Genomic DNA, 23,119 nt, shown 5'->3' with positions numbered 1-23,119 from the left:
CGAAGCCACCGTGAAGGCTCTGTGGAGATGGACCATGGTGTAGGGTTCTTCTGCTACTGGACAAGCGAGAGCCAGGAAGTCCCTCAATTATTATAAAAGTGTACCACGCCAGGGGCGGGGACATGAACAGCAACAGATCTTTTAGTTTTAAGGAATGTAATAGAACAGTATTGAGAGCATTGACTATGAATGTAAGAATAAAAAAGGCATTACATGGTTTACTTATTATGATCATTGTTTCCTAAGCATTCCATTACCTTAAGCTCCCTAATCATATCCAGCTCATTGCACAACACCCAGTCCAGAATTGCTGATGCCCCAGTGGGATCGACCTCTTGCTGCTCCAAAAAGCCATCTTGGAGGCTTTCCATAAAATTTCTGTCTTGGGATCCAGCATCAACTTGATTTTCCCCGTGTATCTGCACATTGACATCCCCCATAGCAAATGTAACATTGCTTTTTGACATGGTTTTTCTATCTCTTACTGAAATTTCTAGACCACACCCTGGCTACTGTTTGGAGGCCTGTAAATAACTCCCATCAGGGTCTTCTTAACTTTACAGTTTCCTAACTCTACCCATAAAGATTCTACATCTCCCAATCGTATGTCTCATCTTTCTATAGATTTGATTTTATTTTCTACCAGCAGAGCACCTCCTCCTCCTCTGCCTACCTGTCTGATAGATTGTGTACCCTTGGATAGTAAACTCCCAACTATAAATGTCTTTCAGCCATGTCTCCATGATACCCACAACGTTATACCAGCCAACCTCTAACTCTGTTACAAGATCATCTACCGTATTTCGAGTACCGCATGCATTCAAATATAGCATCTTCAGTCTTGTATTTGTCACCCTTTTCAATTTTATCTCCCTTTTACACTGCAACCCATCCCACTGACTACAACTTTGCCCTATCGTCTGCTTGTCCTTCCTTACAATATCACTATACGCTATCTCTGTTCGTAAAAACCAACATTCCTGTCCTCAGCCCTATCATTCCGGGTCCCATTACCCCTGCCAAACTAGTTTAAACCCTCCCCAATGGCTCTAGCAAACCTGCCTGCAAAGACATAGCACCCCCTCGGACTCAGATGCAGCCATCCCTTTTGCACAGGTCATACCTTTCCCAGATGAAATCATAAATCTGAAAATCTGTCCCTACACCAGTTCCTCTACCATGCATTCATCTTCAAATAATTCTATTCTTACCCTCAATGGTGACTGTCACAGACAGCAATGCAGATATTGGAGGACTTGGTTTTTTAGCATTCTACCCTTTGTACATCTTTGGACAGTGGGTGGAATTGGAGGAACTGGAGAAAACCCACCCATTCCTCTACGGAAGGACATCTAGACACTTTACAGATGGTGCCAGAATTGAACTCTGAACTCCAGAATGCTCAGAGCAGTAATAGTGTTGTGCTAACCACTATGCTACTGTGGTACCAAAGGTTCTCATACTCTATCGTGGCCAAGTGGTTAAGGCTTTGCGCAGATGATCTGATGGTCACCAGCCAAGGAAGATTGTGTGTCCTTGAGCAAGGCACTTAAGCACACACTGCTCCTGCACGTTCATAGCCCAGTGGCAGTAGTTGGTGCAGTATGGATAAGTCAAGACAAGAAGGAACTCAGTAGCCAATTTTCGCAACCATTAAGAAACCACAGCATTAAGTTCCCCCAGATACAAGAGGAGAGACTTTTCCTGCTAATAACTGGTGGTCATCTTTAACACAAGAGATTCTGCAGGTGCTGGAAATCCAGAGCAACACACACACAAAATGCTGGAAGAACTCAGCAGATCAGACAGCATCTTTTAAAATGAATAAATAGTTGATTGTTCAGGCCACAACCCTTCATCAGGACTGGAAAGGAGAGGGGAAGACATCCGAATAAAAAGGTGGGGAGGGGGAAGGTAATGGTTGAAGCCAGGTGGGTGGGAAAGGTAAAGGGCTGCAGAGGAAGGAATCGGATATGAGAGGAGCATGGCTCATGGGAAAAAGGGGAAGAAGGAGGGGCACCAGGAGGAGGTGATAGGCAGGTGAGGAGAAGAGGTAAGAGGCCAGCTTGGGGGATAGATGACGAGAGAAGGTGGAGGGAGTCATTTTTTTTTACTGCAAGGAGAAATCGATGTTCACGTTACCAAGTTGGAAGCTACCTAGACGGAATATGAGGTGTTGTTCCTCCACCCTGAGAGTGGCCTCATCATGACAAAAGAGGAAGAAATGGACTAACATTTCAGAACGGGAATTGGGATAAGAATTAAAATGATTGGCCGCTGGGAAATCCCACTTTTGGTGGATGGAGCGGAGGTGTTCAACAAAGTGGTTCCCCCAATTTACGTCATGTCTCACCAATATAGAGGAGGCTGCTTTGGGAGCACCAAATGCAATGGATGACCGCAATAGATTTGCCGGTGAAGTGTTGCCTCACCTGCAAGGATGGTTTGGGGCCCTGAATGAAAGTAAAAGAGGAGGTAAGTGGGCAAGTGTAATATATCTGTCACTTGCAGGGATATGTGCCAAGAGGGAGATTAGTGGGTGGAATGAATGCACAAGGGAATCACAGAGAGAGTGATCCCTGCAGAAAGTGGAGATAAAGATGCGTTGGGTGGTAGGATCCCATTGCAAATGACGGAATTGGTGGAGAATGTTGTTTTGGATGCAGAGGCTCGTGAGATGGTAGTTGAGGATGAGAGGAACTCCACCTCTGTTAAGGCGGTGAGAAGATGGGATGAGTACTGATGTCTGGGAAATGAAGGAGGTGCAGGTGAGGGCAGCATTGATGATGGTGGAAAGGAAACCCCATTCTTTGAAGAAGGAAGACGCCTCTGACGTCCTGGAAAGGAAAGTCGCATCCTAGGTACAGATGCGATGGAGATGAAGGAACTGAGCAAAGGGAATAGCATTTTTACAGGAGACGAGGTGGGGGGGGGGGCAAGAAGAGGCATAATCAAGGCAGCTGTGGGAATTGGTAGGCTCATAAAAAATCTTGGTAAACAGTTTGTCTCCAGAGATGGAGACAGAAAAATCAAGGGGAGGGCGGTATCAGACATGGACCAAGTGAACTTTACTACAGGTAACAAAAAAAAATAAATTAATTTCTTCTAGGGCAAATGTAGAGCAGCAATTCTTCATGATTCTATGGACATTTTGTTTTTGTCTTGTTTATGCACTCATAAATATTTAAAAAATGAGAACAATTTTGAATCCAACATCTTGTTGGCAGAGTATTGGTTGAAAAGTACACGGCTTGTTCAAAGGCAAAACGGGATTTCCTTCATTACAACCCAGAGAATCTTGGTATTTCAATAAATAACATGGAAAATACATATCTCTTAGTTTATTGCTTTCAAACATAACAACATCTGTTTTTTTTTGTTGTCCAATCTTAGTTACATTATTCACATACTGTATTTTCCTCTTTTTTCTATTAAGAGCCAGGAAAATTAAACTATTTCAAGAATCAACTACAGACATATTGGTTTCATAACCCACATTCTTTTGAGATTATGTGTGCAATTTTGCATTGGTTTCACAAAGCAAGATTTGTAGTTCCTCAAATGGTGTGTATAGCACTATTAACAGCTGCAGTTTTATTTATTTCTGAGTCATCTTAACATTTCTGCTTTTTTGTAAGTTCTAAGACATGGCTTTGATCTCAAAATTTCCTTTCAAGTTGCGATGTTTATTTTCACTTGGGCTACACGACCAGCAGCTCCACCCCAGGCAGACTTTATCCCACAGCACTTGTGCTAATTGCGATATTGTTCAGTTGAACCTTGTCATGATGCCAGATTGTCTTCGACTTGCTTAGCAAAAGCAAAGAGAGTGGATCCTCTTTTTGGTCAATAATAGGGACCAGATTTTGAGTTTAGAAATATATATCGCATGACTGTCTAATTGGTACCAGAGGGGGTGACTGGAGGCACCCTCGTTGAAAATAGGTCAAAGGTTAATGCCCAATGGAAGAATTATCAAATAGAAATATATGACAGAGTTAAGATCAATTTTAATTTTTAGAAAGTTACAATTCAAAACATACCAACAATGTGCTCTTTCAACTCATTTGCCTGAGTCTCGATTGCCATCCTCTCTGATCACTGCATCCAGAGAGATGTTTAAAATCATCATATTTTCTACCAATGAACCATTATGTTTATTGCTAAACTTCCTCTTGAGTTGGATGAGATATGAAATATCACTTCTTAATTTAAGGGGACCACAAACTTGTTGTGGTTTGGAGGCTTGCGTGCCTCAATGACCTGGAGAGCTATGCTGGCTGGAGTCTGGGCTTTAAGCTTTGGCTCTTGGTAGGGCCACTCTTGGTAAAGGCTCCACCCAGAACCTGCAGGATTGACGCTATCGAAAACTGAGAGGAAACTACTGGCATGATAAAGGAATCCCTGACATCACCAGAGATGGCGGACCTTCATTGCTGCCCTAAACACCATGGACAGTAACCAAGTCATTCTCAGATCCAAAATATGTTTTGCATTCAGAGAGCCACCTCCAGCCATGTTGTGACGTATGTACGCTCTGCCCCTAACATTAACAGAAGTAAAGCTATGCCTGATTTTTCTCCTGAAGCTGCTGTGAAGACAATGTTCTTGGTTTTGCAGTGAAAGACCTTGCTCCATTGCTCATTAGACATTCAGCAAGTACAACAACAAGCTGGCTGGTGGTGTAGTGGCACCCACACCGAATTCTGAGGCAAATGGTTTCGGGTTAGAATCCAGCCAGCTCCGTGCATGCTTCCAATTCATGCTGGGTTGAACATCGAGCTAGTAAATCAGCCTCGTAAAATAAAACAGATAAAAATGCTAAAAGAAATGGCATGGTTGCCGCCTGATGCGCCACATGTCGTGGAAAGGGGAAAAAAAAAACACAACAACAAACTCTCTTCGTTGCTCCCCTCAAGTTGAAGGCCATCGAACAAAGACTGTTTCAGGCTACACACTAGTTATTGTTGATTTTGCGATCCACAAGTACTTCATGATTTTTTAAAAAAACTAAAAATAGATGTTGAGAAACCTCAGTCAACAAGGCAAAATTTGACCTGCAAAATTTGCAGTTGATTGAGAGTTGCCTTTTTTCTCCACTCAGTTCTCTTCACCCTTCCTCAAGGGTACATCTAACTATTGTTGAGGATAACCCCCCCCCCCATTCATTTTTCCAGCTTCCATCTCTGAAGAGTCACTATCTTTTACCAGCAAAAGAGATAGGTGCAGAATTAGGCCATACTGAAATGGCTGATTTATTTTCCCTCTCAGCCCCATCTTCTCTCCATAATCTTTGACACCTTTACTAATTATGTACCAATCAACTTCAACTTTAAATATACCCAATGATCAGAGAGAGCGTTAGACATTAACTCGGTTCCAACTTTCAACAGTGGGAAGTGGTTCTAAAGGCATTTGAAACAGAGGTCCAACAGGACACCATGCCCTTGGGTGGAAGGGGTGATGGGCAAATCACAGGCCGTGTCATCTGCAGACTTGCCACCAGCTTCCTGAAATAGCCACTTTATTATAAATACGGTAAGAGGTTAAAGGATGGGACTCAAGTATGTCCTGAAAGCCTCTGAAGAAGTGTGACAACCCCAAAGTTAGTGAGAATCCCTGGCACATGGGCACTGTAATTCTGAAAGGCATTGTAAACCTCAAACGCTTTATACAGTATATGTAATTGTGAATTAGGAAAGGTACACACCTCAGCCCTATTGTACCCATTCAGCACAGGGCACGCTCCCCAGTTTTGTGCCAAGCTAATTTAAAAAATGGCTAATTAATCAAATCCTTCTTCCCTGTCCATTGGCTATTTCTCTCCCTTCTCTGCATGTTCATGTGCCTATCTAACAGTCTCTTAAACACTCCTATGTTACCTGCTCCACTCTGGCAGCATACTTCAAGACCTCCCCCCCCCCCCCCAACACTCTGCATAAAAAAATTTGCCTCACACATCTCAAGTTAAGTCAAGTCGCTTTTTATTGTCATTTCGACCATAAACTGCTGGTACAGTACACAGTAAAAATTAAACAATGTTCCTCCAGCACCCTGGTGCTACATGAAACAACACAAAACTACACTAGACTATGTGAGACAACTCAAGGCTACACTAGACTGCATAAAAACAACACAAAAACTACACTAGACTACAGACCTACATAGGACTACATAAAGTACACAAAACAGTGCAGGGCAGTACAATAATTCATTAATAAATAAATAATACACAAGACAATAGGCACAGTAGAGGACAAATTTCAATATAATAATAAATGATATAGGTGTCAGTCTAGACTCTGGGTATTGAGGAGTCTGATAGATTGGGGGAAGAAACTGTTGCACAGTCTGGTTATGAGAGCCCAAATGCTTCGGTACTTTTTGCCGGATGGCAGGAGGGAGAACAGTTTGTATGAGGGGAGCGTGAAGTCCTTCACAATGCTGTTAGCTTGCAGGTGCAGCGTGTGGGGTAAATGTCTGTAATGGCGGGAAGAGAGACCCCAATGATCTTCTCAGATGACCTCACTATCCGCTGCAGAATCTTGCGATCTGAGACGATGCAATTCCCCAAACCAGGCAGTGATGCAGCTGCTCAGGATGCTCTCGATACAACCCCTGTAGACTGTACATCTCTTTTGTACTTTCCCCCTCTCGTCTTAAATACATATCCTTTATTACTTGACTTTGCAATCCTGGAGAAAGGTTATCTGTGTCTCACATAATCTTATAAGCATCCATCAAATCTCCTCTCAGCCCCCTCCATTCCAGAGGAAATCATCACAGCTAGTCCAAGCTCTCCTCGTAGCATATGTCCTTCCAAACCAGGCAGAATCTTGGAAAACCTCTTCTGAAACATTTCCAAGGCCTCCACATCCTTCCTGCAATGAAGTGACATTGAGCTGAACACAATACCCTAAATTTCCACACAGAGCCCATTAACCAGCTGAGAATCCCCAGGAAAATCAACAAGTCATCCTTGAGCACAGGGGCCTTCATAGGAACTGGGAAGGTGAACCCTCATTTGATCAACCAACATTCAAACGTTCGAAGTAAATTTATTATCAAAGTACGTACATGGGTCTATGTACAACCCTGAGGGTCCCTTTCTTGTGAGCTTTCACAATAAGTACAAAGAAACACAGGCAAATCAACAGAAATCTACACACAAAGACGGACAAACAAACAATGTGCAAAAGACATCAAATTGTGCAAATACAAACAGAAAAACAAATAATAACAATTGATGAACAAGTAGTAAATAATATTGAGTAAGGAGGTCCTTGGAAGTGAGTCCATAGTTGTGGGCAGCACACACAAAATGCTGGAGGATCTCAGCAGGCCAGGCAACGTCTATGGAAAGGAATAGACAAGTCGACATTTCAGACTGGAATCTGTCCGACCTCAGTGTGGGGTGAGTGAAGTTATCGACTCACCTCAACAGTGAGGAGCCTGATAGATGAGGGGTAATAACTGTTCCTGAACCTGGTGGGTCCTGAGGCTCCTGGACCTTTTTCCTGATGGCAACAGCAAGAAAAGAGCATGCCCCCCACCACCTCAGTGGTGCGTGTCCTTGATGACAGTCGCTGCATTTCTGCAACAGTGCTCCTTGAAAATGTGCTCAGTGGTGGGGACAGCTTTACCTGTGATGGACTGTGTCCACTACATTTTTGCAGTGGTTTCCATTCAATGGCATTGATGTTTCCATACCAACCAATCAGTATATTCTCTGTAGCTGTACGGTGCAAAACATAAAAATACTATAAGTTACAATAAGAAATATGTTATAAGTAGTGAATCAGAATGAGAATCAGGTTTATTATCAGCAGCATGTGTTGTGAAATTTGTTAACTTAGTAGCAGCAGTTCAATGAAAAATAATAAATAAATCTTATTTTTATATATATATATATTGAATAGATGAAAAATTGTGCAAAAACAGAATAAACATATATTTAAAAGTGAAGAGGTGTTCACAGGTTCAATGTGCATTTAGGAACTTAGTGCAAAAAAAGATCAAGTTAGTTCATGAACCCTGAATTTCCCTTGTTAATGGATTCCACAGATACAAAAGTGGATAACTTAACTGGTATGGGAAGAGAAGCTTCTAGAATCTATTATTGACAGGATCCCTTTCAACCATGCACGGTACACGGTAGATCTGGACTTCAGTGCACTTTTGCAATTCAGATTTGATTGGTTGTATTTCTTTAAGAGCTGGCCATGCAGGAAACGTGTGTCATGACAACCTCATTCCGGTGGAATTTTGTTTTAATAATGGAAGATGAATATTTACCCAGGATGTTCAATCACATTCAGGTATCCAAGTAATTTGTTTCTTAGATAATTGTGCAGACTAGCTTCTCACCAGGATTGTTCTGAATAGTCAATTAATGTGTCTCCTAGGAAAAGCATCACATGGCGCTTTATAACCACGATGCTTCTGAACCGGAGCACTGCGCTGCACACAGACAGTAAGATTTGTAATATATTTGCCAGGACAATTGGGCATTGTGAGGTAGAGGAGTCGTGTTCAGTAATTTTGCATCCGCAGAAGATTTGATTTTGAAAATATCCCCATACACATGGGGGGGGGGGAGTAAAATAATTTTGCAGTTAACAGTGCAAACTTTAGGGCTGGGGAAAGAAAACTGACAAAATCAGAATCAGCTTTACTATCACTGACTTATGATATGAAATTTGCTGTTTTGCAGCAGTACAGTGCAATACATAAAATATTATTACAGTAATAAATATATATAGAAATAAATAAGTAGCGAAAAGGGAGCATTGCGAGGCAGGGCTCATGAATGCTATTTTCCCTCCTTAATGGGTTCCACAGACACAAAAGTGACTAACTCAATTGGTATGGAAACGAAGCTTCTAGACTCTATTATTGACAGGACCCAATCGAAATGTGGGTGTGATTGCTGGCATAGGATTAATAGGGGTTTAATCCTAGGACACGCATTAAAAAAAAGTCTGCCTGAAAAATTACAAGTCCACGATTTTTAAAAATATATTTTTTTAATGAACTGAGTCACGTTGGTGCACTCTGGAGAGGTTTGTGGCTCATTAAACAGGATTAAAAAAAATAATGTGGAATTGCCAAAGCAATGTTGAGAGACGGGGGGGGGGGGGGGGGGGAACAACATGCGTCTTTGAAATTGCCCTCAACACTGGCTGCTTGCTGTAACTGGCCTTTGACACTGGGAGGCGGGGATAGCTCCCGCGTTAAATGGGGCTCAGCTCAGAGAAGGGTGCTGGGTGAGACAACACAGACAGAAGGCGTAGAGCTACGGCACAGGCAACTTGATGTCATTTTATCTTCGTGGATTTCTTCCTGCTTGACCGCGACCGCACGCCAGCGCAACGTGCCTGCTGTTCGAGAGAGCTCCGGCACCTGTAGGCGTTCTCTGCTGCGAGAGAGGGTCTTTTTGTGTGTTGTTTGTAAGAGCTTTTTTTTAAAAAAAAACCAAAATGAGTGCTACGTTTAGCAATTTGGTGGCAACGGTATTTCTGCTGCTGGCTTTGAGGGTGGAACAGATTGCCGAGGCATGTAGCTGTGCTCCTATCCATCCGCAGCAAGCGTTCTGTAATGCAGATGTAGGTGAGTATAGACATCTCCGCACGCTTCACTCTGTTCCGGGGCTCCGTATAAACCGTGAATTCATTGTGCGCGTACCGTGGCCCACAAAAGTAACCTCAGCCGAATATCTGAAAGGAAAGTTTAAAGAAACGCGTTGTTGCACGTTTGGGCTCAGTTTGCAGATGGCCTCTCCAGATAGATAGATAGATATATTTTTTCTCTCTAAGCAGCTTGGAACATGACGGGTTAATCTCAAGCGTTGCCTGTAAAACAAAATTAAAATGTGTTTACTTGGAAGGGGAGGAGGACCTGTACGTTGTGCAGGAGAGTCGCCAGCCCGAAGTTTCGTGAAAATGATTCTTTGAAATCCTCAGCGTTAAACGTGACCTGTTTATCCTGTTGATGTGCATCGGGAGAGTTTTGTACGTGACTGTTGTGGGTTTTGCCTCGGCTCACTGGGCTGTGTGCTCTGTCACATTAGACGCATATTGTGGTCAGTTTTCTCTCTTTTTTTGGACCTATGAGGCTATGAACTACATTTGTACAGAATGAAGCCATTTTCTTTTTTTTTGGAAATGTTATAGGAACATTTTAGCATTCTTTAATTATACACATCTCGTGAACAGAATATGACAAATTGTACTTTAAAATCAATTAGTGTGGAGAGGTATTGGAAATACTGCATTTTGACAAACTTTTGATAAATTACCTCAAATTAGACCCTATCTTTTTTTTCTGGACAATCGAAGGGCTGATTGCATATCAAGATCCTTTCCATAGTCCTTTACGGAGAATCTGAAACAAAATGTACCGGTTTTGTATGGTAAATACAGAAGAGGCAGGTTTTCCGCATGTTCATTTGATTGTGGATTAATTTAACCCATTATAAATTAATGGAAAAAGCAACTAGATAACTTGTGTCTTGACTGAACTAATATACACTGAAGGCTGGTACTTTGACTCCGACACCATGTCCAGTACACGAACGCATTCTTCGAGGTACAGCTTTGTGAACTTAATTATATCCCTACTTGTGAAAGTACTGACTCAGTAGCATTAGCAAGCAAACAGCAATGCCAGTGAAATTTCCTGCTACAGAAATTTGTGCTCAGAATCAAATGCATCAAACTTAATGCCAGAATTATTATAGTTCCATGCTATGAATTAAATTAAAATATGCATTATATGTTCATCAGAAATAATAGATCATTTATACAAATAATTATTTGGCGTCTTGGGGTCATTAAGAATACTGTCCTCTCTCCTGAGGGTGACAATGATAGTGACAGGCCCGGTCTGCTGCTGAGGTGTGTGTGTGTGTGTGTGTGTGTGTGTGTGTGTGTGTGTGTGTGTGTGTGTGTGTGTGGAGGAGGGGTGGTGTGAGTATGGCTTATGAGTATTTTGCTGGAATGCCCTGCCCCTAACTTCTCTTGCCAAGTTTCAAGATTGTTTAATGTCATTTCCAGTACACAAGTATTAAGGAAAGCAAAATATTTGTTACACTGGATCCAGTTTAGCACAAAATAAAGAACACAGTAAAGCACAATTAGGTAACTTGTGTCCAATGATTATGTGTCCATAGAGTGACGCTGGGTAGAGGAGTGACTGTAAGTGAGATGAATGGCAGGATAGGATAAAGTAGTGGTGATAGGGGGACGGGGAGGGGTGGGTTAGTGGGTGGAGGTGTTGATCAGCCTCACTGCTTGGGGAAGGTAACTGTTTACAAGTCGGGTAGTGGCCGCCTCCCTGGAGAAAGTGGGACAAAAAGTCCATGAGCAGGATGGGTAGAGTCCTTCATGAATAATGCAAAACCAGGTAGAGGAAGCCTGATGGTTTTAATTGCAGGAAAGGTCTATCAGTAAAAATTACAGCGGGGGTGATGTGCTATCAATTCACAAGGGTAGCAATTTGATGTTGGAGAAAACCCCTTTGTATTTCTCCTGATTCGATCCTTAGGAATGTGTCCTGTCCCGGAGTCGGGGAGCCAGGTCTGAATACCTGCGGCAGAACTCTCATTCTTGTGACTGTTAGAAGTAATATCTTTCCTCTAAATCGGGGGTCCCCAATCTGGGGTCCACGGGCTCCTCGCTTAATGGACCAGAGTTCAGAAAGGTTAGGAATCCCTTTGCTAAAGCCTCTCCCTTATAAGCTAAGGGGAGAGGCAGGAAGGTGGGGTTGAGAGGGATAATGGATCAGCCATGATGGAATTGCCTAATTCTGCTCCTATGTCGTGAAGTCTTGTGGTTAAAAACAGCCTGGTTTTACCAACTGGAGAAGCCATGATTGAGTGCACAGTGTTTGCCAACTTCATTTGCATCAGCTCCTGGGGCAGGGGTTCCCAGCCTTTTTTATGCCACCACATAACTGAGGAGTCTGTGATTTCTCCACGTTGGGAGCCCCTGTAGGCAGTCCCTTGTGTTTAAATAGGAGCCTATCTCGTGAAATTCTGACCACAGCGAGAGGTTCAAGTTCAGAGTGAATTTATTATTAAAGTATTTATATGTCACCATAGATTCGTTTTCTTGCCAGCATTTGCAGTAAATACCAAAAAACCCCACAGTAGAATCAATGAAAAGCTGCACACGGAAGTGGAGTGGGCGTGGTTGCTGGTAGGTGATGGCTGTCAAGGGCAAGGAAATAAAATTAAATGTCATTCTAGAGGCTTTAGTGGAACCTCATAAGCTCTGATTTAATATTTTTTGATCACATGCACCAAGTCGCACAGTGATACGTGTCAAAAGTGAAAAATCAAAAAATGGTGAAAAGTGCAGTCAGCTTTGGATATAGCTGACGACCAGAAGCCGAGTCTGTATTCCATCAAAGGATCACAGTCTAAGAGCCTGTTTCCTGCAGCTGATCTGGAATCAATTGTTTTAAACAGATCATAAAGAAATTCAGTACAGAGTACCGACCAAATTAATCTGCTTTATGGCCTCTCAGGATCTCTTGGATGTTTTCCATTGCTGCATTAACATTACATCTTTGAAGTTTTAAAAAAAAAAAATCAGCTTCCATAGTTACTCCATAAATGGGCATTAATTTCACATCTGGACAGTTTTTTTTATTTTGGTCTATAAACTAGACAGAATGGTATTGCTGGGACTTTTGGGCTTTGGAATGTTAAGAGTTGATTGTGATTAAGTTACACTGTCTAACTGAACATCTCCTAAAATGCTGGAGTGTTCCTGATTTTTAAATACGGTAAGGGTTTGAATGAGCTATACCTGACGATAACCAATTTTCCTTTCGTGGACTTTTGTACGTGATCAATACTTAAGCAGTTTTGTCTGTAGTTTCAAGAGATATGGTGGTGACTGTTAAAGAATAATTTGTGGTTTTGTTCATTTTTATACACTTGCTATCAACTCGAGCCTTAGTCTCCCTTACAAGCACAAAGGATTCTGCAGATGCTGGAAATCCAGAGCAACGCACATGAAATGCTGGAGGAACTCAGTGGGTCAGGCAGCTTCAATGGAGTGGAATAAACAGTCAATGTTTAGGGCAGAGACCCTTCATCAGGACTGGAAAGTTCTCACTTCTTCCCCCTTCCTGATAAACTGGAAATTACCGACTGTTTATTCATCTTCAGTCTCTATTGCCAGGTGGTTTTTGTAAATGACTTTCTCTAAAACAGGCTCTCAAAATGATTGGTTACTCTGAAGTAAAACTTCAATTTACAAATCTTAACCCCATCCTAGAAAAAGAGTGGTGCTAAAAATAGTTCTAAAAGATTGCAGTGTAGTCTCCCAGATGAATAGCAAATAATAAAATCTTTTCTTCTCCCTCTGGAGACATTTGGTCAACAAATATTTATCAAGCTATCATAGCTCACATGGACTAAATGAAATAAAAAGGTCTCTGAGCCTTTCCTGCCTTAACTGATGGGGAAAGACGAAAGAATCTACATCCTGTTTATCCGACTAAAAAAAAAATCTGTTTAGAGGTGGTTAAAGAAAATCTCATGATGTTTGTTTTACATATGAGCATGTTGATTTATGTGCCAGACCCTGCATTCAACTTATATATAGTTTCCACAAGTTGGTTTAATGTCTGTCATTTAACAACTACAAAAACTACTTTGTCAAATGATAATTTAAATTCCTTCTGTAACCACTTAAATCTGAGTTTTTCAGTAATTTTCCTTCAGAAGGAAATCTTGATTAGCGAGGACTGACTTTGCAGAACAAATGCAGAATGGTAACAGAAGGCTACCTGGAACTGCAGTCTAGTAATTATAAATGGAACTAATGTGCTAATATTATTTTGTGACTGTATGTGCTGGATGGTAACTATACGTGCTGCTATTTGCATCTCGGCCCCAGAGGAATGATGTTTCATTTAGCTGTATACATGTGTGTGGCTGAATGACAATGAACTGGAACTTGATGGACAACTGACACAAGTACACTGTATTGGTAAATGGTAGTTACTTCATATTATGTTAGCCTTCAAAAGTCAACCCTTTGGTTTCATAATCGGATGTGTAAACTTTGCCCAGTATTTCGTACAGGGTCTTGAAGAGGAGATTTGCATGAACAAAATAATATCGTCGGCCTGTCTCCCCTTCTTAATTAGTCTCCTATTTACAGTGACTTTTATTGATACTTACTGTGGGGCGCCACAGTAGCGTGGCAGTCTGCGCGATGCCATCACAGATAAGAGGTCAGAGTTCAATTCTGGTATCCTTTGTACATTCTTTCCTGTGTGCGTGTGGGTTTCCTCCGGGAGCTCAGGGTTGCTCCCACATTCCGAAGATGTACCAGTTAGTAAATTAATTGGCTAGGGCTGAATTGGTGGGTTGCTGGGCGGTATGGCTCAAAACACAACATGGACTGTCCTATTTGTACTTGCACACCAACAGCTCATCCCTCTGGAATTGGACCTTGGACTTTCTGACTAACAGACCCCAATCCATTAAGTTAGACAACCTCTCCTCCTCCACTCTCACCCTGAACACCGGCGTGCCTCAAGGCTGTGTGCTGAGCCCTCTTTTGTACTCCCTTTTCATCTATGACTGTGTTCCTGTACATGGTTCTAACTCCATAATCAAGTTCGCAGACAACACCATGGTGGTCGGCCTGATCAGAGGGGAAGACAAGACGGCCTACAGGGACGAGGTCCAGCACCTGGCCACGTGGTGTGCCGATAACAACCTGGCCCTTAACACCCAGAAGACCAAGGAGATCATTGTGGACTTAAGGCCTGCTAGGAGCCACACTCGCGTCCCCATCTACATCAATGGAGCTGCAGTGGAGCGTGTAACAAGCTTCAAATTCCTTGGTGTCCGCATTTCCGAGGATCTCACCTGGTCCCTGAACTCCTCCATCCTGATCAAAAAGACGCGACAGCACCATTATTTCCTACGCTCTGTAGGAAGCATAGGAATATCAAGAAAGCTCACCTCTGTCCTGGGATACTGACGGACTTTACCGCTGTACCATTGAGAGCATACTCACCAACTGCATCTCAGTGTGGTATGGCAATTGTCCCATATCAGACCGCAAAGCACTCCAGCGTGCAGTGAAAGCTGCGCAGCGGATTATCGGCACCCTATTGAGAACATCTACCATAAATGCTGCTTGGGCAGGGCGAAAAGCCTTGTGGATGCATCTCACCCTAACCATGGACTTTTTACTCTCCTCCCATCCAGTCGGTGCTACAGGAGCCTCCAGTCCAGTACCAGCAGGCACAGGAAGAGCTTCTTCCCTGAGGCTGTGACCCTGCTGAACCTCACATCACAGCGCTAAGCAGTATTGCACCCATATTGTACTGTCTCAGTACTTTTATATTTGTATGCTGTAGTACTTTCTATTTGCAGTTATTTTGTTTGCATTTCTGGTTAGATGCTAACTGCATTTCATTGGCTTTGTATCTGCACTCAGCACAATGACAATAAAGTTGAATCTAATCTACAGGATTTTAGCTTGACACATCCAGCCAGGCAGAATGGCCTATTCTGTGCTGTATCTCTGAATAAAATTTACTGTTTATGTTAACAGAATATGGAATTGTTGACTGAACTTGGTTGACCTGCTAATGATGATTTCATCAGTTAATATGAATAATTTAATTTAATATCAGAAATGTGTACATCTCGACATTCTTATTCTTCACAGACGTTCACAAAAACAGAAGAGTGCCCCAAAGAATGGGTGACAGTATAAATGTTAGAGCCCCAAAGACCCCCAACTCCTCCCTCCTACGCAGAAGCAGCAGCAAAGCAATGACCCCCACCCACTTCTGCAAAAAGCATCTGCACCCTCCCTCCACCCACCAAGCAGGCAACAGCAAAGCCCTCAAGAAAGACTATGATCTGCAGTACAACAAAAACTAATCATTCACCCGACAATTTGACATACTGCAGTCCCTCTCCCCCCCCTCTCCCCCCCCCTCTCCCCCCCCCTCTCCCCCCCCCTCTCCCCCCCCTCTCCCCCCCCTCTCCCCCCCCCTCTCCCCCCCCCTCTCCCCCCCCCTCTCCCCCCCCCCTCTCCCCCCCCCTCTCCCCCCCCCTCTCCCCCCCCCTCTCCCCCCCCCTCTCCCCCCCCCTGTCCCCCCCCCTCTCCCCCCCCCCTCTCCCCCCCCCCCCCCAATAAAGAGGTGTCCCCTTTCCACATTGAACTTGCTTTGCATGAAGTTGGAGAATCTTTGTGTTGGTGAAGCCCTGTGTCTACATTTGCATCCTCTGCCTTGAATAAAGTGGGTTAGACCAGCACTCCAAAGATTCCTTTAATGTATATGCACTTCCAGATTTACCAGCTCCTCATATAGAATTGTCCACAATTATTCAATGCTTTAACTCCTCAAATGCCAATTATTTTGTTTGACCTCCTAAATCTTGAAGCTGTTAAATTTCCTTCAGCTGGTGACATGTTGAAAGATTTTTTTCCTCCAACTTTTCAGAGGTTTGCTTAATTAGTAATGTTCATTGAAGTGATAATCTTTGTTGTTCAATTAATAATCTTCACTGAAGTGATGGTCCTACATTTCATCAGCAAGACCATCTTCAGGAATCAAGTGTCTATCTACTCCAGCATTCTTACTGAGCAGCCCCAACTCCTTTCTGAATGCCTACAGCCTCTTAGTGTTCTTGTACCCGTGCCTATAGACATTGTCTTACCCCCACGGATATGTGAGCCTTGGGGGGGGGGGGGTGGATACGCCTAGGTTTTTTAAATAAAAAGGTCTGTTTTCAATTTTCCTTGCCTGCAGTTTGTAATACCAGTCTGAATTCCAGTTTCCCATAACAGCTAGTCTTGTACCATACACTTTGTTAATGCAGGTCGTATTGCATATAGGCACATCATCTTTGGCAACTGTTCTAAGCCAGTTGTTTTTTGGGCGCATTTGTGGGTCCATTTCATGTGGCTGATGTCAATCCAGTGTCCATTTCCGACTCTATCCAATTTGGCCAATAACGCCAATTAATTTGCAGTTAATTTGGTGTTAAAGTGACGGCTCATTTGTAAACCTAACCCATCAGAATGAGCCTTTCTCAATCCATGTGCTTTCCATCTTAACTCTGCTGTGAGCAGATTTCATTCTGTCAAGCTGCCCTTATTATTTTACATAGGTTTGAGCCATAAATATTTATTTTTGCAGACTGGTTCGAGGTTTAACTATTTGATTTAAAATAGTAAATTTTAAAGAAAAATGGCACGAGATGGTCAGAAGCTGATAAGTGGCAGAGCAGAGGAGCTCAACCAATCCAAGCAAGAGCTTTTCCAGAAAGTGTACAGATGCTGGCATTCTGCTCCTGTGCATCAATGGCCTGGGCTTGCAGGATGAAGTGGAAAACTGGAATTATGTGCTGAGTATTGCCAGCCCTTCATCTTTACGTTGTGCCGATACTGGGAACCCAGCAGCTCATTCTGGTCTGAGGTTTTGGATGACTCACTGTGTTATTTCTGGGCAGGTGACATGGAAGCCATCACTTTGGCCCAAATGGCTCTCCTCTGACCCTTTCTCTTTTCCTCACCTGCCGGTTGCCTCCGTCTGGTGCCCCTCCTCCTTCCCTATCTCCCATGGTCCACTCTCCTCTCCTGTCATTCCTCCTTCTTCAGCCCTCTTCCACCTGTTGCCTCCCAGCTTCTCACTTCAACACCCCTTCTCTCCCCACCCTCTTTCTCCCCCCCCCCCCCCCACTTGGCTATCCCCTGAAAGCCAGTCATCTGCCAGCTTGGTCTCCACCCCCTCCCCACCTTATTCTGGTTTCTTCTCCCTTATTTTCCAGTCCTGGTGAAGGATCCTGACACAAAATGTTGACTGTTTATCCCTCCCTCCAGATGCTGTCTGAACTGCTAAGTTCCTCCATCTTTATGTGTGTCTGTCTCTGTATTTTCAGCGTCTGCAGAGTCTTTTGTGTTTACTTCAGCCCATTGAGTCCATACCAACAACCAGCCTTACACTCATCTCCTAATCATGTTTTATTCTCCCACATTACTGTCAACTCCTCCCCAACACGCGCGCACACACACTTTGCCACTCATTGACACATTAAGGACGGGTTATAATGGTCAGTTACCTGAATCACACGTCTTTGGAAGGAAGTCCTTACAGTTACAGGGGAAACACACCTACTGCACACATGCAGATCTCCTGGGGGTTGGTAGAGAACCCCAGCTGCTGGAGAGACGGGGGAGTAGTTTGTTCGGCAGGACAACTGTGCCACTACAAGGAAGCACAGTACTGTTGCTGCCCAGGCCAATGGCTGAAGACTACAGTGTACACCATGCAGGTCTGGAACAGGTGCTGAACTATAAGTGGGGATGGATTTCCTTGTGCTATTAAACTACACAGAGTTGTGCCATTGAAACTATTTAATGCCTGTTTGTGAGCAATGGGCACGTTTTTGTTGGCCTGTTACTGTTATGACTAGGAAACCTGGTTCTCTGCTGATTAATCCACGGTTTTGATTTTACTTAGAGGCAATAGGTTGAAAATGATGCCTCAGTTTTAAAACTGTGTCAAGGACTTTTTTGGGATTAGTCCACAGTTTTTAAAATTATTAACAATATTTAGTTTGGGAAGTTCTTTTAATTTCATATTGGGTCTAATAAGTCCCCTTCTAATGGGAAATAGGACAATAACTGTCTCTTCTTAATACACGAGGTTTTTAATTCCTTGGAACATTGGAGAATGAGAGGTAACCTTATAAAAGTTTTTTTTTTAATTGAGAGGCATAGATTGTAGTGAATATTCACTGTCCAGAGCCAGGGGCCTTTTTATTTTTGTCAAGCTCAGCTTTCTAAACAAAACAGCTGACACTTCTGGCGATCTAAGCTTCCAACCAATATTCTTGGTTTAGCTTCTTATTGTAAACAGGAACCAGTCTTTAGTTAATGTAAATGTCGAGCAGTAATCAGTTTGAAGTTAAAAGGACAGCTTTGCAAACACGCCCCATCTATAGAGCAGCCTTGCTGGCCCACATCACCTGGGATTATTGCTCAAGAGATGTAGTGTAAGACAATGGGGTGTGTTAATTGGGCTTGTTAATAAAAGGGGCCTGTTCTGCTTGGCTGCCAGCAACAAGTAGTATTCTGCAGGAACCACTTCTTTTCACATTATATGTCAATGATTTGGATGCCAGAATTGATGGCTTTGTGGCCAGATTTCCAGATGAACAGTGGAAGGACAGATGGTGTTGAGGAAGCAGGGTGTCTGCACGAGGACTTGGACAGATTGGGAAAATGGTCAAAGAAGTGACAGATGGAATACAGTGTAGGCAAGTGTATGGTCATGCACTTTGAAGGAATAAAAGCATGAACTATTTTCTAAATAGTTTTCTAAATAGGGAGAAAAATTCAAAACTCTAGCGTGCAAGAGGACTTGCAGGATTCCCCAAAGGCTAACTTGCAGGTTGAGTCGATGTTAAGGAAGGTAAATACAATCTGAGCATTCATTTCAAGTGGACTAGAATTTAAGAGCAAGGATGTGATGCTGAGGCTTTATAAGGCATTGGTCAGGTGATACTTGGAGTATTGTGAGCAGTTTTGGGCCCCTTATCTAGGAAAAGATGTGCTGGCATTGGAGAGGGTCCAGAGGAGGTTCACGAGTACGATTTTGGGAATGAAAGGGTTAATGTATGAGGAGTGTTTGATAGCACTGGGCCTGTACTCACTGGAGTTTAGAAGACAGAGGAGGATCTCATTGAAACCTATCAAATATCAAAAGGCCTAGGTAAAATGGATGTGAAGAGAATGTTTCCTATAGTTAATGAGTCTAGGACCAGAGGGTGTAGTCTCAGAATGAGGATTAGAATAGAGGATCCATTTAGAACAGGGATGAGAAAGAATTTCTTTAGCCAGAGGGTGGTGAATCTGTGGAATTCATTGCCATGGATGGCTGTGGAGGTCAGTTCATTTAGTATATCTATTGCAGAAATTCACAGGTTTTTAGTCAGAATCGGGTTTATTATCACCGGCATGTGTTCTGAAATTTGTTAACTTGGCAGCAGCAGTTCAATGCAATACATAATGTAGAAGAAAAGCAAAAATGTGATAATAAGTAATCAATTACAGTATATGTGTGTTGAATAGATTAAAAATCATGCAAAAAACTCCCACTTGCGCCTCCAGCAGGATATTGGCAAAAACTTGACTCCTTGCTACGATGCTATGTTTGGAACGGTAAACAACCCAATATAAAGTGGTCAGCTCTACAATTCAAAAAGTCGGATGGGGGATATTGGCATGTCCAAATTTTAAACTGTATCACTGGGCATTTATATTAAAAAGTCTTAGCTATTGGATGATAAAGTTCTGTCATGGAAAAATATAGAACAAGAGCTAATAGCACCAATAAGGTTGAAGGACTTTCTCCTTATAGGTATGTCTAACAAAAAATGTGATTTGTATTACGGTCCAATTTTAACCCATATGCTACAAGTGTTTACAGCAGCAGAAAAATTCCTTAAATTTAAAAGCGTATGATGCAAGTCATCTCCATTATGGAAAAATAATCATTTTCTATCTGGGGGAGGAACCATTCACTAACAGAACTTGGAAGGATAAAGGTATTACTATTCTTCAAGATATTAATGGGGCAAGTATTATCCTTAGCTTTCATGAACTGGTATCTTGATATAATATTGATAAACACTCTCTTCTACTTCAGAGTAAGATCAGCTTGTAAAGCCTATGGGGTTCCCTGGGGGTCAGATTTAAAGGACCATCCCATTTTAAGTTGGGTACAGAGTGCTCCAAGACAAGTAGTGTCAGATATCTGTGATAAATTAAACTCCCAGAAATATATGCCCACATCAGGAATGAAAGCCTGGGATAGGGACATAGCTGAATTTGGACAAGACTTAGACTGGGATGCAATTTGGGATAATGCTGCCAGTGCTTCGAAAAAACCCAAGTCATTGGTGTATACACCTGAAATTTTGTTATCGAGCATATCTAACACTGAGAATTAGACATCAAATGGGACTGGTTCCTGACCCATATTGCTCATTTTGCCCCCACGGAACTGTTGGCTCTTTTATACATGTTGTATGGGAATGTCCAGGGGTTTTTGGCTTGTGGGGGAAGGTTATCAGTACTCTCACAGAACTAACAGGGGTACAATTACCAATGGACCCCGCTGTGCATCTTCTAAATGATGACTCCCACCTTTACGGAAAAAAACACGCAAAGTCTGGCTGGCAGGCATGACTGCAGCTAAGAAGATTGTAGTCCAGCGTTGGAAACCTCCCCATGATATTTCAACAAAAAATATTACACACTGGCTTCAGAGCTTTTTGGACATTTCTTACCTGGAATTATCATCAGCAAGAGTAAATGATGCACGACCAAGCACAATCTTAATGTGGACAAATTTGATATCTAACTTAAAGATCTTCTGCTCTGTCTTACCATTCAGTTGGTTGGTGGAGGGGCGATGGGGATGAGGGTTGGTGGTGGCTGGGTTAAACAGTCAAAGTGTAATCGGCAGCTGGTTGTATTGAATGTAATTTGTTGGTGAAGCAATAAAAATTAGTGATAAAAAATCATGCAAAAAAACAAATAATATATATAAAAAAGTGAGGTAGTGTTCAAGGGTTCAATGTCCGTTTAGGAATTGGTTGGCAGAAGGGAAGAAGTCATTCCTGAATCGTTGACTGTGTGCCTTCAGGCTTCTGTACCTCCTTCCTGATGGTTAATCAGGGTGTCAGAGGTGACAGGGAGAAGGCAGGAGAGTGGGGTTGAGAGGGAAAATAATTCAGCCATGATGGAATGGCGGAGCAGAGTTGATGGGGTAAGTAGCATAATTCTGCTCCGATGTCTCAACAATGTTAGCTAAGTTATTTAATCCAAGTAAGCTTATCAACTTAGCATATTAAATATCTGTTAATAATTGGAAGATCTGTGTGCTCAGAGTCTGCTTTACAGCATTAATTGTAGGAATCTAGGAACTATTCCCCAGATGTTTTTAGACAACTTGTGTTAAAAGATAATCTGGAAAAATATTGTGTATTTGAAGTCAGCCAAGTGGCAGGAAAAGAAATATAAATGTAGAGAGCGGTCAGACTTTTTAGGAATGATCCAGCAACGTCAAGAAGGATGACAGAAACATGAGGTGAACTAGAATCCATTTTGGTGATGGGCAACTGGTTCATCTGCAGTTCATGGGCATGTCCTTTTAGGTTTTAGAAATTGTACCTCCTGGTTTTGTAAATTCTTTGTGTTTTATAAATGGTATGTAATTTGAGAGTCTTAAGATAGAAAGCCTCTGAGTTTTAAATGTCTTTTTAGAATATTGTTTAAATGTGTATCACTGAAAATAAATGAACTGTGTTTTAGCTGAAAGTACTGTATCTCCTCCTTTTGGGGGGGTGGGGAGGCACCAGTCAAATAGTGGGTATTGGCTGCTAAACTTACGGAAGGAAGTGAACTAGTCTTTGAAGATTAGTTAGTTATAGTACAATCACCTTATAGTGAGGGTACCTGTATCTATCAATATCAGGCATGGCCTAAGCTCTTTATTTGAGTTTAGAAATTTGCTGTCAGCAAATCCAATACTATCACAAGATGAGATGGGTTGTAACCTGAGGGACAATTCCTCAAGCAGAGAATGAGCTGCCAGAAGAAGTGGTTGAGGCAGGTAGTACTGTGTCACTTAAGAAGCACTTGGACAGGTACATGGAGAGCCAGGGCTTCAAGGGATATTCGCTGAATGCAGGAGATTTGGACTAGCTGGGTGGACACCATGGGCAAGGTGGATGGTATCCATTGATACTATTGCTCTGTGACTCTTGACTCTAAATGGGATAGCTTAGATGCCCATCTTGATTGGCTGGGATGTCAGACTAATTTAGCTTGGCTGGGCATTGTGGTCAGCATGAATGAGTTTCTGTTTCTTTGTTGTGTTATTCTATGACTCCTTTTCCTATTAATGCGTTTAAGAGTGGCTATTATTCCTAAATAGCATGCATCAGCAGCCTAATACATTCCCAGCCCATGGTTCCCACAAGATTTACAATCCCAGAGAGGAATGCTTGAATCATCACTGAGGTTGAAAGACTTGGGACGCTTCAGGGAACTGAGAGATT

At 42.5% G+C, this 23,119-nt stretch overlaps 1 protein-coding gene across 1 annotated transcript in view; it reads left to right on the top strand.

Moving 5' to 3' along the window:
- Positions 1-9,209: 9,209 nt before the first annotated feature.
- The window catches only part of timp2a (TIMP metallopeptidase inhibitor 2a), an 83,990-nt gene continuing 70,080 nt past the window's right edge, over positions 9,210-23,119 (top strand). Inside the window, exon 1 of the mRNA XM_059948435.1 lies at positions 9,210-9,609. Within this exon, the coding sequence (XP_059804418.1) occupies positions 9,480-9,609 (130 nt within the window). The 5' untranslated portion in view covers positions 9,210-9,479. The remainder of the gene's footprint in view (positions 9,610-23,119) is intronic.

The sequence above is a fragment of the Hypanus sabinus genome, chromosome 23 (assembly GCF_030144855.1).
Source record: "Hypanus sabinus isolate sHypSab1 chromosome 23, sHypSab1.hap1, whole genome shotgun sequence".
Taxonomy (NCBI): domain Eukaryota; kingdom Metazoa; phylum Chordata; class Chondrichthyes; order Myliobatiformes; family Dasyatidae; genus Hypanus; species Hypanus sabinus.
This window is presented reverse-complemented; position numbering and strand designations above follow the sequence as displayed.